General features: G+C 38.4%; 1 protein-coding gene across 1 annotated transcript in view; it reads left to right on the plus strand.

The window, feature by feature from the left end:
• Positions 1-16546, plus strand: part of Trim24 (tripartite motif containing 24) — a 109713-nt gene that overhangs the window by 58187 nt on the left and 34980 nt on the right. The window contains exons 4-6 of the mRNA XM_013353228.2: positions 7571-7703; positions 11181-11297; positions 16517-16543. Coding sequence (XP_013208682.1) covers positions 7571-7703; positions 11181-11297; positions 16517-16543 — 277 coding nt within the window. The remainder of the gene's footprint in view (positions 1-7570; positions 7704-11180; positions 11298-16516; positions 16544-16546) is intronic.

Below are 16546 nucleotides of genomic sequence, written 5' to 3' on the forward strand. Positions count from 1 at the left end.
TGTACAGGCTGGTCTCGAACTCACAGAGATCCGCCTGCCTCTGCCTCCCGAGTGCTGGGATTAAAGGCGTGCGCCACCACTGCCCGGCCATTATCAATAGTCTTAGCCTCATCTTTTCACCAGGTCCTCCACGGTAATTGAGAACCAGGCTCTAAAGCTAATGTAACCAAGTCTCTCCAGTCTGGAGGGATAATTCTATGACAAGTTGATCACAAGTTTAACATCTGCTTCAGAAAAGGTGAATGCATGCCATATGAGACTCGCTGCCATGGATCTCCTTAAATCTAACATTCCCAAAGGATTCCTGTGAGCCTTGGTGCTATCATTTGGCAGTTCTTGTAAGGTGACTGGACAAATTAAGGTTGGTTGTTTGAAAACCTTAGGCTGTTTCTTTGTAACCTTATAATGCAGTATTCATAATGGTTTTTCTTTAAATTCCTGTGTCTGAGTTTGGATATCTCTATGATCTGTTTTTATAAGTTTTTCTAAGGCCTGTATCTTGGCACTCATATCAACCACCTTTTTTAGAGATAAAGCCAAGAATTATCAAGGGGATAATTAACATTATGTCGATTCCAGTTGGCTATCTCTTCATTTAATTGATTTAAATGTTCCAGTTTTAAATCATGCATTGCATAAGCATATAGCAACCTGACTCTCTTCATCATAATTGTGTTTCCCATTTTTGGGGGAAAAACTTTCTCTTTTAACTAATTTTTTTTTTCAAAATTCCAAATTGTCTCACCAAATCTGCTGCCGATGGTTCAGATGCCTGTGAAGTATGAATCTGCCTGCTACTGCATAGAACAGTAGAAGCCCTAACAGATTTCAATGCAGCTATCTAGTCTGGGAGCAGCCTGAGAAGGGTGCCCAGGGAAAGCCCATCAGGAGAGAAGAAAGGAAAACCTTACCTTCAGCTCAATGACAGGCTGTGTGTAGCTCTGGATTATGCTGGTGGCTGCAAAGCCACAGGCAAGTGGCTTTTTTTTTTTTTGTGAATTCATACTCCAAAAAGCCAGATGTAGAGCAAATTCTAATTGGTCTCAATAATAAGAATTCAGAGTCAGCTATTGGGAGGAGCGGTGGAAACTGAAAAATCAGAGAAGCAGAGCAGCTAGTCATTAGTTCTTACCTCTATGAAATCCTCAGACTGAATGGGATATCATGTCTCTACAAACCCTCGGATTGAATGCCATGTCTGTGAAACCTTAGACTAAATCCTGAGCTCCTGTCTCTTCTACCTTGTTTTCCTCTCTGCCCAGCCATATCAATTCCTAGTCTCACCTCCTTAGTGCTGGGATTAAAGGTGTGGGCCTGGAAAACTTGGCTCCGTTTATCTTTTAGACTGATTCAGTCTCACGTAGCCCAGGGTGACCTCAAACTCACAGAGATCCAACTTCTCAGACCTCTGCCTCTCCAGTGCTGAGTGCTGGGATTAAAAATGTGTCCCACCTCTGTCTGGCCTCTGGCTAAGTAGTGTGGCTAGCTCTGTACTCTGATCTTCAGGCAAGTTTTATTTGTTAAAGCACAAACAAAATATTACCATACCAGACCTTCAATTCAGGTTGCTTTTGGGGATGAATGAGAGGTAAAGAAACATTTCACATTCAAACCAGAACAACTACCAAATTTTTCTATGTTTATTTTTCTTCTTCCATTGTGAGTTTTATATGTTTGTATCATTTTTTTTAACTTATATGGTAGGTTTGGTTTTATATTTATTCATAGGAGTAGCTCTTTGGGTATATTTATCCAATTACTTCTACCCTTTAGTCCATTACTCTTGTGTTTCTTTTCAATTATTTAATTTTAAATTTCTGTTACTAGTGATGGGTATGGTGATGCACAGCTATTATCCCAGCATTCAGGAGGCAGAGGCAACCTGATCTACATAGCAAGTTCCAGGACAGGCAGAGCTACATAATAGAGAGAAAACCTGTTTACCCTCAGAAACACCCCCCCACACACAAAAAAAAACCGAAAATTTTTTTAATTACTGGGACAGATGACCTATATACTCGATGTGTGTTTTAGATAAGTATTTGAATTATAGTATTTCGCTGTTTCAGTTTATTTTAAGATATTCTGTACTTGCAGAGTTGGGATTTTGTTTTGATTTTTTACTTTGATAGTTCTGTGAATGGATATGATGTATTATTGAGTGTAAATTTAATAATTAGAGTGTGATTACTGTGAACCAAGAATTGATTGTATCAAAGGATTACCTGAAGCTTCTGATCATCCTGCTTTTCCCTCTCAGGTTCTGGAGTTACAGGTCTAATCCAGTTTGGCCTGCTTATGAGGTGACAAGGATTGAACCCCTGGGTTCATGTGTGCTAGCTAGACACTAGCAACAGGACTGTATCCCCAGCCTTGAAAGAATTCTGTACAGTTCTTTGTCTTTATTACTTTTTATTGTCAATTTTTCATTAACTCATGGTAAGATAATTTAAATCTACAACTTAATTTTCCTTTCTGGCTACTTCTAACATTTTTCTAAGAATTTAAAATCATAAATCTTTTAGATGTCTCCAATAGTTAAATTTATTAATGTTTCCCTATGAGGGGGGTAAAACTTTTTTAAATATAAACCATAAAACTATTTTTGGACTTGAAAAATATAGGTTTATACATGTACTTTTTGAGAAAGGACTCTGCCTAAATAAAGACTTGTTGATGGAGCTGGGAATGTAGCTCAGTGGTTGTAGGCAGAGCCTGTTTGTTTGTTTCCTGGCCACCCAGACCTGAACAATAACATAAAAACTATATTAATTAGAACACTGTTTGGCCTATTAGCTCAGGCTTCTTATTAACCAACTGGCATGCACAAGGCTTTGAGTTCAAGTCCTAAAAGCACAAATAAATAATAATAATAAAATACTTATCCTTGGCCAGGCAATGGGGGTACATGCCTTTAATCCCAGCACTTGGGCCTGATCTACAAGAGCTAGTTCCAGGACAGGCTCCAAAGCCACATATCCTAATTTAAAAAAAAAAAAAAAACAATTGGTTTATTGTGAATTTGTGAGTTTATGTGTGTATGCAGTGCCTGCAGAGGTCAGAAGAGAATATCTAAACTGGAACTAAAGACACAGGCAGTTTTGAGCCACCTGATAGGGTGCCAAGTCCTCCAAAAGAGTGACAAGTGCTGTTGCCTGTTGACTTCCATCTTCTGAAAGGGACAAATAGGCCAGGAAATAATAACAAGAATTGACAAATGTGATTTCATGAAAATGTTTCTGTTAAGCAAAGTAAATAAAGTAAAAAGGCTACAGCTATTAATCTTAGAGGGGATTAAGACCCAGCCTAGGATATACACAGGAGCTGAGAAGATGGCTCAGTTAGTAAAGTGCTTGCTGTACAAGGATAAGCACGTAAGTTCAGTCACTAATATCCATATTAAAAAGCCTAGCATGATGACTTATTTGTAATTTGAGTGATGAAGCATCTGGGAATGGGGGCACAGACACATGCTGAATCCTGAGCCGTATTGGCCAGGCAGGCTAACTTATTAGACAGATCTAGGTGCTAATGAGAAACTCCGTCTCCAAAACAGGTGGCTCCTGAGGAATGACACCTGGTCTCTGTACATACATGCTCATTACACATGTGCACCCAAACACACATGAACACACATAAAAAGTTTAGAATATATGAACTAAAAAAGACATCAAAGTACACCCCTTAAACAATCCTGTCAATAAAAGAAGCATGTATGGATAATAACTAAAGAAAGTTCTGTTTCCTAAGCCATCAGAAATATGCAAATGAAACTACATTTATATTTTATCTCATCGCAGTCTTTCTGGCAACAATAATAATAATCTAATGAGGATTCAGGAAAAAGAACCCTTATAGTGTTGATGGGAGTATAAATTCATGCAGTCTCCTCACAAAACTTAAAAATAGCTGGTAGGTATAGCTCAGTGGTCAAATATTTTCTTAGCTTATATAAAGCTCTAGGTTTAATTCCCAGTAAGAGGGGTGTGGGCATTCACAAACTAAAAGTACAGTTATCTTATGAAGAAGAAATATGTCAGTGTACACCAGAGGTGCTAGAGATGCATACTCAACTATGGCCATATTTATGAGAGCCAGTTTGTAGAACCATCCCAGGCCAGTCCACAACTTCTTAAGAATATTATTTTATTATGTATATATGTGTTTTGCCTACATGTATTTCTGTGCATCACCACATTAGTGCCTGGTGCATGTGGAGACCATTAAGAGGTCATTAGACTCTGTGGAGCTCTAGTTACAGAGGGTTGTGAACTGCCATGTGGTTTCTGATATGGAAGAGGAGCAAGTCAGGTTTTCTTAACTTCTGAGCCTTGTTTCCAGTTCAAGTCCACACAGTTTGATAGTCCTGTCTCATATTTAGGTTAGAAAACATTTAGTTTATATTCATAGGGACTATCTTAAAATGTTTTAATTTTACAAACTACATATTTTCATGACATAAGGAGTAATCTAAATGGCTAGATATGTCATTAAATTAAAGTGAAAATTTTTATTCAGTTCCCTTAAATGCTTGAAAAGTGTTTTAAGTTTTTTGGTTTTCACCCATGAGTGTGGGTACCTTGTGTGAGACATCTTATGGGAGTTGGTTCTCTCCTTCCACCGCGTGGGTTCTGGGGATTGAATTTAGTTCATCAGGCTTGGAGATATGAGGCTTCTCTTCCAACAGATTGGCACCAATGTGGTAGACTAAATCCATGTAAAACCTGAGAGGGCTTGGAAAGAAACTCTAGTCACACAACAAACAAAGTTTAGCCACATTTTTTTTTCAGCTGGTGGCTTGCTGCAGCAGCTCCAGAGGTTTTCCCGATTCAGCAGTAGCAGGAAAAAGCCATGTCGTTTTAAAACACGGCTCCCTGGTCCATGCTGCCAGTGTGAATTCTGGCTATGGAGCATTGGAATGGCATTTGTGGGCCCACTCAGGGTTGGGAGTAAAGTAGCTGAGACCATGCCCATGGCTCAGCTCTCCCTGCCTGTACAGGCAGCAGGATCAGGTCTACTAGGTGTGCACAGGCAGGAGACAATGGCTCATTCCTGCCTCATACACAAAGATATTTTCAGGTTGCGCAGTGCTCTGCATGGAAGATTTAGCTTTTACTCAGATAAAAAGGGTTTACGTACTGCACGCTCGTTCTCAGAGTTAAAGTGCTGAGCGCAGCTCCTACCCGAAGGCCCCAAAGCTGGCAGTAATGGTACCCCCACCATTTTAAAAGTGGAGAGAGGTAGAGACAGCCTCCAGAGTAACTGCAAACAAGCTGCTTATGATTTTAAAAACTCTTCAAGACAGTAAAGGATTACAGATAATGCAATAAGGACAGATTCAGACATAAAAGAACTCTAAATGGGTCATAGTGTTGAATAAATGTATGTAAACTTGGGAGAGAGAAGAAATCGAGTATAGACAGTTGAAAAAGAAGTAAATCGTTTAAAAAAAATCTTTAAAGAGACAGTATGAACAGTCATAGATTAAACTGAGTAAAGAAAAACAAGCCATGTAAAGATGGACTATACACATAGAGTCTGGATTATATATATTACTGTGTTTTCTGTAATTTTTTTTTACTGTGAAGGAGCTAACTACAGAGAGACATTTTATTGTATGACTGCTAAGTTAAACCAACATAAAGGTGTCTTGATTCTAAAATTTGGGTCTAAGAATATGTTGCTTTGGAAAAGAGGATCTTCTTTTGTTTCCACAGAAGATGAGAACCTGTGGATTGCTTCCATACCAATATGGTTTGATGGACCAAGATACCCCAAAAGATTTCTGTGAACACCCCCAAATAGAAAATACTTTACCTGATAAACAGCAGGAAGCAGTTTAGAAAAACTAAGCCCGTATTTCCAAATATTGTTTATAAATATTTCTTTGCATTTAAAGGGGAATATGCTATAGAGATTTGCATTGGTATGGATCTTGGTTATTGATAAAAATTTGAGGTCAGTTTTGTTATTATATATATATGCGCTTTTGATTAAGGTATTGTGTTTGTGCAGCTCATTTAAAAATGTAATGTACTAGATAGTCATAATAGTCAAGCTTATAGTCATGATAGTCAGGTTTTGTAGATGTACAGAGATGTATTTCAGATGGATAGACATTCTTCAAAGTTTTTTTTTAAAGATTTATTTATTTATTAAGCATACAATGTACTGTTGGCAAGGAAGGCACCAGGTCTCATTACAGATGGTTGTGAGCCACCATGTGGTCCTGGGAATTGAACTCAGGACCACTGGAAGAGCAGCCAGTGCTCTTACCCTCTGAGCCATCTCTCCAGCCCCCTTCAAAGATTTTTAAAGACTCCAGAATATGGCATTTAAAATGTTTAAGAACTTAGGACTTTTGATGACAGTGAGACACATTTCTTCTGGTAGCACCAAGCTACTTCAAGAGGAAGATGGGCATCAAAGAGGCTCCTTATGGAGTTGGTTAGCCATTGGCCAAGAAAGTGTTCTTGCCTGCACTGCTTGATGAATTAGACATGCAACACCCACAAAGAAGACTCCTAGACTTGCTTAAAGGTGAGACTATACTTCAGGGTTCCTGCTTCATGAAAGAGTGCCAGACATTCTGCAGGACACAGAAGAAAATGACTGACAAACTGCCAATGTAGGTGGAACTGTCTTTGAAATTTCCTGCTTCATGGAAACGTCTGCCAGAGATACTATGGGCCTGAGGCTAAAGATGGATGCCCTGACAGTACAGAAGAACTTTGGGTGGCTGTCCAGGCAGCAAGATGTCTCTGTCAATTCTAGAGTTTTGGAAGTTGCTTATAATGCACTTCCAGTTTACTTAGGTGATAGTATATCCTTCTGGAGTCTTTGATGGAGTTGAAGAATTGATAGTTATAGTTTTCCTTAGTTACAATAAAAAAGTAGATATAAATATTGTATCTGTAATTCTTTTCGATACCTGTTTTGTTATATGTAATTTGCTATGTTGAAGATAAAGCCGCCTTCCTTTTCATTTAAACAGAAAAGGGGAGGTGATGTGGAATTCCCCTCTGTATGTTGTGAATATCATTGGTTAATAAAGGAACTGTTTTGGGTCTATAGCAGAGCTATAGAGGAGCAGAGCTAGGTGGGCAAAACTAAACTGAATGCTGGGAGGAAGGGCGGAGTCAGAGATAAGCCATGTAGCCCTGCCAGAGACAGATGCTGAAACTTTAGCTGGTAAGCCACAGCCATGTAGCAATACACAGATTCATAGAAATAGGTTAAATTAATATGTAAGAGTTAGCCAACAAGAAGCTAGAGCTAACGGACCAAGCAGTGTTTTAAATAATATAGTTGCTGTGTGATTATATTGGGGCTAAGCAGCCAGGAATCAACAAGAGGCCTCTCTTCCTTCAACAGAGGTAGATAGATGCCTTTAGCCACCAACCTTGAGAATATTTAATATTTCAAAATCTGTAATGCAGTGAAGCTTAAGCTGCATAGATTAAAGAAACAAGAGTTCTTTTATGTCCATGGAATTGGGTAAAAATGGACCATCTAATGATTTTCTGTTCAATTACATGAATTTTCTTTTTGCTGTCCATTATTTTTGCAGAGGCAGTTGGTGTGACCAGTCAGCGACCAGTGTTCTGTCCATTCCATAAGAAGGAGCAGCTGAAGCTTTACTGTGAAACATGTGACAAACTGACATGTCGGGACTGCCAGCTGCTGGAACACAAAGAGCATAGGTACCAGCATGTCTTGTTTTTTTCAGATTGGCAGCATACCTTTCATGGACTACTGCTGTTCCACCTGAGTGGAGAGTTGTATGTGTTTTGTTTGGCCAGTGACAAGCTGGCTTTCTCATTTCAGTTTCTTTATATTTTGGTCCAGACAGTACATTGAATGCTGTGCATTATATGGTGGTTACGTGCTAGTGTTAACCCCACTGATTGAGAAAAAGACCACTGTCACAGTTCAAAAGCCAAATTTGAAGCACACTTAGTTAAAGTACTAAGTGAATGGTTCTGGCCAGGTCCATACCCATTCCTGAGAAATGACCCCTAATCGCAGTTTACATTGCCTGAAGTATTTGTCATCAAGTCTGATCAGGGTCAAATGTACCTTCTGGTCTACCTCAGCCTACATCCAATCAGAGGCAAGTGTACATCCTAACATATTTCCTGCCTGTGAACCTCCTGCCCACATGTGATTAAACACATCCAGTGCAGATGGCTCAAACAAACCTGTGGCCTGTTACCTCCCATAAACAGTGGCCTCCAGCATTTCAGGAACTGTCTGTCCTCAAACAAGAAGCTTACAGATCAGAGACATTTTTGTTTCATGGACCTTTTAGGCATAGTAATTAAAACTCAAAATGTTTTTAACTATGGCTCTCAAATTAGTTGTACCCTTGTATTCCCTCAGCGCCCATGAAAGAATGCTAAAAAAATAATTTAAAAATATTCCTATGACATTGCCAAATGTCCTATAGGCCAAAGTCAGCCTACATTGAGATATACTGGCTTACCATACTGTTTATAAAATAACAAGGTTACTAGTTTCACAAAATTAGGAGACTTTTCTTTGGTAGGGCTTTTATTTTTGTTTTGTTTTTGTTGTTTACGTGGAATCTTACTATCTAGCCCTGTCTGGTTGGGAACTATATAAACCAGGCTAGGCTCAAACTTATAGAGATCTTCCTTATTTTTGTACCACCATGGCTGACTTTTAAAAGTTCAGTTTATTGTATAGGTATGTCTGTGTTTGTGTGTGTCTGAGTGCAGGCTCACATGTGCCACCTATTGAGTCAGTTGGGAGTTGGTTCCCTTCTTTTGCGTGGGTTTGTGAGGCTTGCACAAGTGCTTTTATCTGCTGAATCATCTCACTGGCCTTGACTACTCTGGTGTTATTTAAAAATCTCATCTGGTGTTAATTTCTACTTATCTTCTTCCTGGACTGGACATAAACCTTATTAGAATACAACCTTTGTCTCCTAATATGTCCCTTACTTTATCATATATGAAGGATGATTAATAAAAACTCAGAGAAAGAAATTGGAGTTCAACTTGAAGGTCAGAAAAGCAAAGTAGCCAGCCAGTGTCTCTTACCTTTACCTCAGTCCGAAATGGCGATCCTGCCTCCAGGAATCTCAGAATGCAACTGCCTGAGAGCTGTCTTCTCCCATTTTATAATCCTCTGTGGGGCTGGAATTAAAGGCATGCACCACTACTGCCCAGTTTCAGTGGCAAACTAGTGTAGCTACTGAGATTAAAGGTGTGTGTTATCACTACCTGGTCTTTAAGGCTGATCACTGGGGTTGTTTTATTCTCTGATCTTCATGCAAATTTTATTTATTAATGAAATAATACAAATGAAATGCCAATATACACATATGGTACATATACATATATTATACTCAAGTCATTACTTATTGCCTAAGTCAATATTCATTTAACTTTGTTTCTACATATGATTTTAATTATTTCCCATTCCTTCATGGATCTCCTTCATTTCATTTACTTAAGGGTACTTTGTTGAGGCTATACCAGAGATAGAGCTCCCAGATTGTCTGAAATATTTTTCACCTTTTTTATATAGCTCTAGCTCTCCTGGAACTCAGAGATCTTTCTGCCTGCTACTGCTGGATTTAAAGGAGTGTACCACCATATCAAGTTCTTCACTCTTATTTACATTAAGAATATGTTCCTTGAGCAGAATTCTAGGTTTGCAGTTATTCTTTTTATACTTCAAAAATAATTAGCTTTCTCTATTTGAGAAAGTGTCTTGCTATATAGCTGTGACTATAGATCAGGATGACTTCAGACTTAACAGAGCCTCCTGCCTCAGCCTCCCCAGTCCCCAGCGCTTTAAATATTTTGTTATTTATGTTGAGGGTATACCTGTGGAGGTTAGAAAAGAGCGTTCAGAAGTCAGCTCTCAGTATGGAACCTGGGTTTTCTGGCTTAGGGATAATGATAAGCCAGATAATGTAGCCTCCTGCTGCACCATCTTGATAGCCCTAAAGTTCTTTCTGTAATGTATACTCTCCCTGTCTTTTCACATGCTTCTCGTCTGTAATTTGCCACAGTCACCCTTTTTGTTTTGTTTTTTGGATTTTTGTTTGTTTGTTTTTCTTTTGTTCTGTTTTACAATCAATGTTCTTGACTTCCAGATTAATAACAACTACTAAATGCTGTGTCATGTTATAGGTCACTCAAGACTTTATCAGAAGGTCCTGTATCAAATGCCTTTCCCCACTTATCCCAGAAGAATAATTTTATAGTTGTACAACAAAGCTGATTACTATTTAGAAATTATCTTGAAAGTGTTTTTTGTTTGTTTGGTTGGTTGGTGGGTTGGTTGGTTTTTGTTTTTTGTTTTTTTGTTTTGTTTGGTTTGGTTTGGTTTGGTTTGGTTTGGTTTGGTTGGGGAGGTTCTCTGTGTAAGCAGTCCTGACTTTCCTGGAACTCACTTTGTAGACCAGGCTGGCCTAGAACTCACTGCGATCCACCTGCCTCCTGAGTTCTGGGATTCATTACACTACCCCACCCAGTGAAAGTGTTTATTTGTAGCAAACCTTCATGACTATGAAATACCAAAATAGTTAGACTGTTAAGATATTTACTAAGTTTTGACTACTTTTTGCTACATCTGTCAGATGGGCTGTATAAGTCTCTAAACTATGAATGTTGGGTGTTTACTGCACTCTTGAAATAGAGTATCTAAAGACTCCCTTCTTGGATGGGAAATCCTGCCTTTTTAAACTTTGTGTGTGCGCAGTGCATGCATTCATGAATACCACATTATGTGTATGGAGGTCAGGGGACAACTTATGGGAATTCTTCTCCTGCCACAGGGGTCCCAGGAATCAAAATAAGATTTGGCAATAAGCACTTTTACCCACTGCAGCCGTCTTTCCAACCCATATTTGGAATTTTCAAAGGTTTATTTTTTTTTATACCCTTTTCTCTTTCTTTAGATTCATTTGTTCATATGTGTGTCTTTGTATGTGCATGTGGATTCAGGTGCCCACAAGGGAACATAGTCCTTTGGATTGGTGTTTCAGTGGTTATGAGCTGCCTCTAGAAGTTCTCTTAACTAGAGTCATCTCTCCCGGCCCATATTCTCTTCTTGTATTAGTTTTGGTTTGGTTTGGTTTTTTAACTTTTGAACTTTTTTTGTATAGATACTTGTATGAAGTTATTTGCTTATTATTTCTTCAGATATCAATTTATAGAAGAAGCTTTTCAAAATCAAAAAGGTATCATAGATACACTAATCACCAAACTGATGGAAAAAACAAAATATATAAAGTATACAGGAAATCAGATCCAAAACAGGTAAGTTTATATTTATGAAACTATAAATAAATCCTTTATGTATAGTAAATAAATGTATGCATTTCTAGATTTTTTTCAACTCACTGTAAAGTATTGCTAAACTTTTGGATCACAAATAGTTTAAGGTTGGTAAGACTTTTTCAAAAACTTTGGATTAGAAAGTGATTTCTTTCTTTTTTTTTTTTTTTTTGGTTTTTCGAGACAGGGTAGCTCTGTAGACCAGGCTGGTCTCGAACTCACAGAGATCCGCCTGCCTCTGCCTCCCGAGTGCTGGGATTAAAGGCATGCACCACCATTGCCCAGCCAGAAAGTGATTTCTTCACTAATAAAATATATACTAAATAAAACGTATACTAAATAATAGCTTATTTATCTGATACATATTTATAATGGTTTTCTCATTTTAATTTTTTAAGATTGAGAAAAAGACAGCTTTGCCAATAATAACATTAGCTACTTTAATGTTTGATTATGTACTTAATTGCTATTTTTATATTTCCTAATATTTGAAGTGCCTTCTCAGGTCCTAATCCTTTAGTCACATGGGATACAAGTTTTAGTGCACACTGAAACTAGGTATTACTAAACTTTGATGTACCCTTTTGTTGTAACCAAACATTTCCTTAGGAGGACACAACACACATGATTGCTCACCCCAGATAGAGAACCCAATACACACATATACATGCATACAATGTGTTTATTTATATACATATATGGTATATATGCACACATGTGTATACATATTTGTAACAATAATAACATATTAATTTGGAGGACAGGAGTCAGAGGAAGAAGACCCATAAAATTACAATTTGGTGAGCCAGTGTATCTTATTACCTGTATTTACTTACAAGAATATGGGGAGCAAAAATAACTCAAAAGTCAGCTGCATCACCGAAGCCCACACTAGTATGTTTACAGTATGTTCTCACAAAGATGAGCCTGGAGCATACTCCTCATCCTGCAGGCAGCTTAGCAGGCTGGAGATGCCCTTTCTAGGTACTTGAGTTGATCTAAACCTCTTTCAGGCAGCTGGGCCTGTTTTGGCTTCTTCCAATAAGTTAGCCTGGTCTCAAGAGTTTTCTTTGCAGCTCCACTCTGTTTGAGAAAAACTCTCAGCTTTTATTGCTTACTCTGGCTGGGAAAGACTTACTGAACTTGTTCAATTTCAGGGATTTCCTGAAGCTATTTTGAATTGTTTCTCTTCCTTCCTGCTTAAGGAGCTTCCCTGTAGGATAGAATGTTTCAGTCTCCAGAAAGCTATTACACAACACTTTATTTCTAGATACTTTACTAGAAACCTTTTCTGCTCCATGAAAAAGCAACTGCCCCCTAGCTTCATCTCCCATTTAGGGCACTTACTGACAATTCACATTCCACCTTAGCACACCAAGCAATGTTGTGTCCTCTTTCTCTTGTTTCACGCACAAAGTTAACTTGCTACTGTCTTGAAGTGCTGAAGAAAGACCTAGAAAGACCTTGAATAAGAGACTGCATCAGCAAAATTGTGTCAGCCTTTGGGGTTCATCTTGCTTAAAACCATCATAATCTATTCTTTCTATCCTCTCCCCTCTACCCCATCCCCGCCACCTGGAGACAAGATTTCTCTGTGTAACAGTCCTGGCTGACCTGGAACTCTCCTTCTGGACCAGGCTGGCCTCAAACTCACTGAGATCTGCCTGCCTCTGCCTCCCTAAGTGTTGGGATTAAAGGTGTGCGCCACCACCTGGCTCATAATCTTATTGTTCTTACTGTTTTATGAAACAGATAGGGATGGTATGTTTGGGATTTTGTTTATTTTGTTTTTGAAACAAAGTTTTGTGTGATTTTGTTTTGTTTTAAGACAATGACCTGTAGAGTCCTGGCTTTCCTGGAATCTACTATGTAGACCAGGCTGGCCTTGAATTCACAGAGATCCACATTGAAAGGAATGGAATCTGTACAGGACTTAGTACAAAGGAGATTTTATTTGCCCCAGAGGGATAGAAGATTGAATATAAGAGATAAGACAAAGGAGCTGAACCTTAGCAAGGGGGTGGAGGTGGGGGTGGGGGATATTTGCCCTGAAGGAACTGCCTCTGGATAGAGCGGAGACAATTGTGACACAAAGAATAATGGCAGTTTCAAGATAAACAGGAATCCCCCTGTTACGGGGAAGTGTTTAATTTTAATTGGACATGTTAAATAGGTGAGCCAAAGAGGGATTTGATTGCTGGACTTCAATACCTTGATGGTTGGACCTTGGTAATCAGCCTCAGAGGAAGGAAGTGGCCAAATAAGGGAGTATACCTCTGTTGACAAACTTTGGAATCTATCTACTGGTCTTTAGCAAGGCAAAATGGGGGAAGGACGAGGCCACTTTGTGGTGCCCCGGGTGGCTAGGGTTCCTTTAATATGTGTGCTTTTTTAAAAAAAAAAAATAAAAAAAAAATAAAAAATATGTGTGCTTTTATTTTGGTTTGTTTTTTTTTTTTAAGGCAGTATCACTTGAAGCTTCAGCTGATCTTAAAGTTGCTACGCAGCCAGCATTCAACTTGAGTTTTTGATATTCTTTCTTACGTCTCAAAAGCATTCAACTTACATATATGGGCTCTTTTCCTCCTTAAAATAGCGTTGCAGTGTAGGAGGCTTTGATTTCTGAATTATGGTTATCAAAGACTCTTTAGGTTGGGTGCCCTTTCCTTTCCCTTTGTTCCTTTCTTCGTCTGTGTAGGGATCGAGCTCAAAGTTTGTGCATATGAGGCACTGTCACAGAAATATATCTTTAGTTTATATAGTTTTACAGTCTACATGATTGCAGAAGGATTAAAATTATGCTACTAATTTGTTATTAATTTGTGTTGAAATATGCAGATTTTTTCCTTATTTGTTCTATTGAACCACTGAAGATTTTGTTTTGTTTTTTATTGTTTTGGTTTGGCTTGATTTTTCAAGACAAGATTTCTCTGGAATGTTGAAGCTTGTCCTGTAACTTGCTCTCTAGACCAGGCTGGCTTCAAACTCACAGAGATCTACCTACATCTACCTCCTGAGTGCTGGGAATAAAGGCATGTGCCACTAATGTCTGGCTTGAACCTCTGAATAAGTTTTGGTTGCTTTGTACACCTACCTGATTTTCTTAATTCTGAAGCAATATTTATTTCAAGCAATTATCTTGAGAATTTACAATAGAATACAATCTCTGTAACTTTTTAAGTTTTAGAGTGACTGTGGAAGGAACAGGCCGGAAAAATAAAACTTTTGTAGTTATGGCACTGGGTGCAGTCACCAAATGTCTCCTGTAAGCTGTTCTAATGTGTAGTGTCTATACTGTTTTTTCTTTCCGTCCATTTAGTCTCCATTTTTTTATAAATAATTATTTTGGAAAAATTTCATAAAACAAAGTAGTTGAAGTTAGGCGCTCAGGAAAAAGGAGAAACTATTAATTAGTGCACAACCCGGCGGTCCCCTGGCTAGTGCTTAAGAGGTGCCTGGCCCAGACTAGAAACTTTCTCATCTTCTTTGTAGTTGAGTGAGTTCACAGAGGCAGAGAAACACAGCTCCAGTTCCTTATACAAGGTTGGGTCTTCAAAGCAGTTTGACAAATTTGCCTCTTCTGAGAAGACTAAGGGGCTTTTAAAGAGCAAGCAGCCCTAATGAGCGATTTTCTAAAAGTACAACTTCACCAAAGTTAAATTCTAATTAAATCAGGAACATAATTCCGTTTTATTTTTTAGGAGAAACCAGTAAGCTGTCTATCTTAAAAGTCATTGAATAATACTAAGGCATAGCCCCTCAGCTTAGTTTATTTCTATATAATGTAGTATTTTCTTAAGGGGATCCCTATAGGTGTCATGGCAAGGAAACAAACTGCACAGAGGTGAGGATGAAAATTCAGTTCAGTTTGACTAACAAACTGGGTCATTTATTGCCAGCATATTCAAAGGGAAAAGTTTCCAGTCAACAATCAGTGCAGGTCCAGGTACACATTAAAGCTTAATGTGTGACTACATAGAGACTCCTTTGCAGAGTACATATGACCAAAGATAGGTTTGTATCTAAAAGGCCTAGGATCTAGTGTGGTCACTGATAGTGTTAAGGTCAACAGGCCATAAAATAATGTGGCATCTCCCCTCAGGATGGGTCTATTAACTGGGAGCTAAAGATAAAGACCTAGGAAGGGAGAGTCTGGGATAACCTTCTAGGGGATTTGGGTGCAGTCTGCCTCTTAACGCTAGCAGAGGTTCTCAAGTAGTTAACAGTGCCCACTCCCAGCCTTCTGGGTGGAAAACAGGTATTTCCTCCTTTGAAGAACCCCCTGCATGATTAATGCTTCTATTTTCTCAGTGATCTGTGCATGCAAAAACCTTTGTGACCCCAACATTTCCTAAGTGTTAAAGTTTGTTAGTATTTTTTTTCTTTTTAACTGCTTGACTGTTTATTTCAAGACCCTCCCCCATTTTCATATGTATTCGAAGTGTGTATGTATATGTGTGTTTGCATGTGTATGGGCACCTGGCATTTGCTGGTGTGCATGTACGTGAGTACATGTGTGTGGAGACCTGAGGTTGATGTCAGGGATCATCCTCTGTTGTTCTTGTACTTTATTCATTGAGGCAGGGTCTCTCATTTAAACTCGGGTGGCTGATCTGCTAACCAGTTCATACTGGGGATCCTGTCTCCACTTTCCTAGGTTTTACAGGTGGATTTCCACACCTACCCTGCATTTATGTGGGTTATGGGGATCTGAACTCTGGTCCTCAGGCTTATGCAACAAATACTTTAACTTCTGGGCTATTTAGAAAACTAAACTAATTGTTAATTGTTGTCTTTTGTTTTTTTATTCTGGTATGGTGAAAAATTGCCAACTCAGATCCCTGAGATGAGAGTATCACACTCACAGAGCAGAACTTGTTCCCATTCATAATTTTGTTTCATCTTGACTATAAATTCTAACTGTAGGCTGCTCCCTGGTCCTGTCTTTTTAGATCAGCATGTTGCTTTTGCTGTGTGACATATTTCTTTAAAAACATGTTCTTTAAAATATACTTACTCTACAAGTTTTGTTTAACTGAATTATTGTTTCTAATGTCTTCTAGACAAATTAAATCGAGCTTAGAGATAGAACTTTGAAAGTCTAAAATAATTTTTGGCCTAATTTAGATATTAAGATAGCCAATTTGAATTCTTGAAAAATCTGCCATTAATTAAAATACTCTGTTTTATTTCATTTTCAGAATAATTGAAGTAAATCAAAACCAAAAGCA

This window comes from Microtus ochrogaster, unplaced genomic scaffold (genome assembly GCF_000317375.1).
Source record: "Microtus ochrogaster isolate Prairie Vole_2 unplaced genomic scaffold, MicOch1.0 UNK4, whole genome shotgun sequence".
Taxonomy (NCBI): Eukaryota; Metazoa; Chordata; class Mammalia; order Rodentia; family Cricetidae; genus Microtus; species Microtus ochrogaster.